The 1,565-nt window shown below is 62.0% G+C and overlaps 1 protein-coding gene across 1 annotated transcript in view; it reads left to right on the top strand.

Moving 5' to 3' along the window:
* FAM179A (family with sequence similarity 179, member A) overlaps nucleotides 1–1,565 on the top strand; it is a 34,716-nt gene that overhangs the window by 8,957 nt on the left and 24,194 nt on the right. The window contains exon 6 of the mRNA XM_012727348.1: nucleotides 811–857. Coding sequence (XP_012582802.1) covers nucleotides 811–857 — 47 coding nt within the window. The remainder of the gene's footprint in view (nucleotides 1–810; nucleotides 858–1,565) is intronic.

The following is a 1,565-nucleotide window of genomic DNA, read 5'->3' as shown; positions in this document are numbered from 1 at the left end:
GGCAGAGCTGTCTCGGTGGCTTGTCACCCTGTCTGCCCCAGAGGCTCTCGTATCTTGGTGCTCCTCCACCGAGGAGAGAAATCCAGGCTGAGTAAGGCGGAACTACCCCTCACCGGAGGTCAGCCCCGCAGGGCAGGGGCTGCTGCCTGTCCTGTCTAGACTCTGCTCCTGAGCAGTGCTCAGCACACAGCAGGTCTCATTAAATATCTGCTGAATGAGCAAATGGCGCTGCCTACTTCAAAATTATAATTAAACCCAGTGCTGGGGAGGCCCCCATCTTTCCATCCTGTGGGGGGTGGGGGGTGGGGCTCTTAACAGTGGGGGTTTCCCATCAGCAGCAAAGGGGTCAACCTGGGGGTATGGGAGTGGGACCTAAAACCTTGAGGAGCAGGGTGGGGGTCACAGCGGGTGCAGCTTGGGGGACCTGAGCTCTGGGCTGGAGCGCTCACTTCTCGGGGTGCTGCTGTCCGGCATCCCTGCAGTGAGGAGCTTCCTTCCCAAATGACTAGTCCTCCTGCATGTGCCCCCGCCCCGGGGCTGCATGGCCTGGAAAGGGCCTGAGAGTGTGGACACCGGCCTGGCCCGGTCAGCTGCCCTTGATTTCACGGAAGGAGCTGTTTCCTGCAGCTTAGAGCCCCCGCTACAGGTTCACCCTTAGCTCCCTCCACTTGGCCCCCCCTTTCGCTTGCACCCCATCTTGCTTGGCCGCTGCCCATCCTGGAGCTGCCCATTCTCATCCTGCCCCCCCCCACCCCGCCCCCGCTCTCCTGGCCAGCTCTCATGGTGCTTTCTCTCCTCCGTTCTTTTAAGATTGGTGCGGGAGAGTGGGCCTCGGGAGAAGACCCCTAAGACTCTGGGTACGTACTCTCTACGCTCATCCCCCACTCGCTATCACATCTGCGTCCCTGGGGTGGGATTGGGGACAAGAGTCAGGGCTAGAGGAGACCCAGAAGCGCTCGTGTGCGAGCCCCTCATTTCAGGACGGGGAGCCTGAAGTCCCTGGCAGGGCCTTTCTGGACAGCGGCCCTGGCCCGGTGCCCGATGCACTCACAAGTGCCAGTTCGTGCAGTCCAGATGACTCAGCGGAGAGAAGGCGCCTTCCCAGCCTGCCTGGTGCGGGGATGCATGGCGGCTTTGCGGTCTGCACCATCGCCCCTGTCTCAGAGGGGCCGGCAGCCTGGTCACACTCGCTTTTGGGTCTGCATGGTGCTCCTGACACGGGTGTGGCTCTCCTGCACGGTGTTAAGCAAGTAGAGGAGTTTCCCAGACTAGGAGTGAGAAGCTAAGCCGCATCCCATAAACCCGTTAAGCAGCCAGTCCTGGAAATTTGAGTGTCAGGGGAGCTGGGGCAAATAGGCAGGAGGAGAGGTGGGGCTGGGCCAGACGCTAAGTGCAGAGACGCTGGGGTGGGGGGAGGGACCGAGGCCTAAGGCCGAGAGTCTCTGTGGGGCTGCGGCTGCCAAGCTGAGCCGCAGAGGGGCGGACATGGAGTCCAGCTTAGTCACGCGGCTGCCAGCTCAGCAGGTGTGTCAGCTGGCGAGGGGGAGGCCGTTGACCAAGTGACC

This window comes from Condylura cristata, unplaced genomic scaffold (assembly GCF_000260355.1).
Source record: "Condylura cristata isolate star-nosed mole 26May11 unplaced genomic scaffold, ConCri1.0 scaffold00020, whole genome shotgun sequence".
Classification (NCBI taxonomy): Eukaryota; Metazoa; Chordata; class Mammalia; order Eulipotyphla; family Talpidae; genus Condylura; species Condylura cristata.
This window is presented reverse-complemented; position numbering and strand designations above follow the sequence as displayed.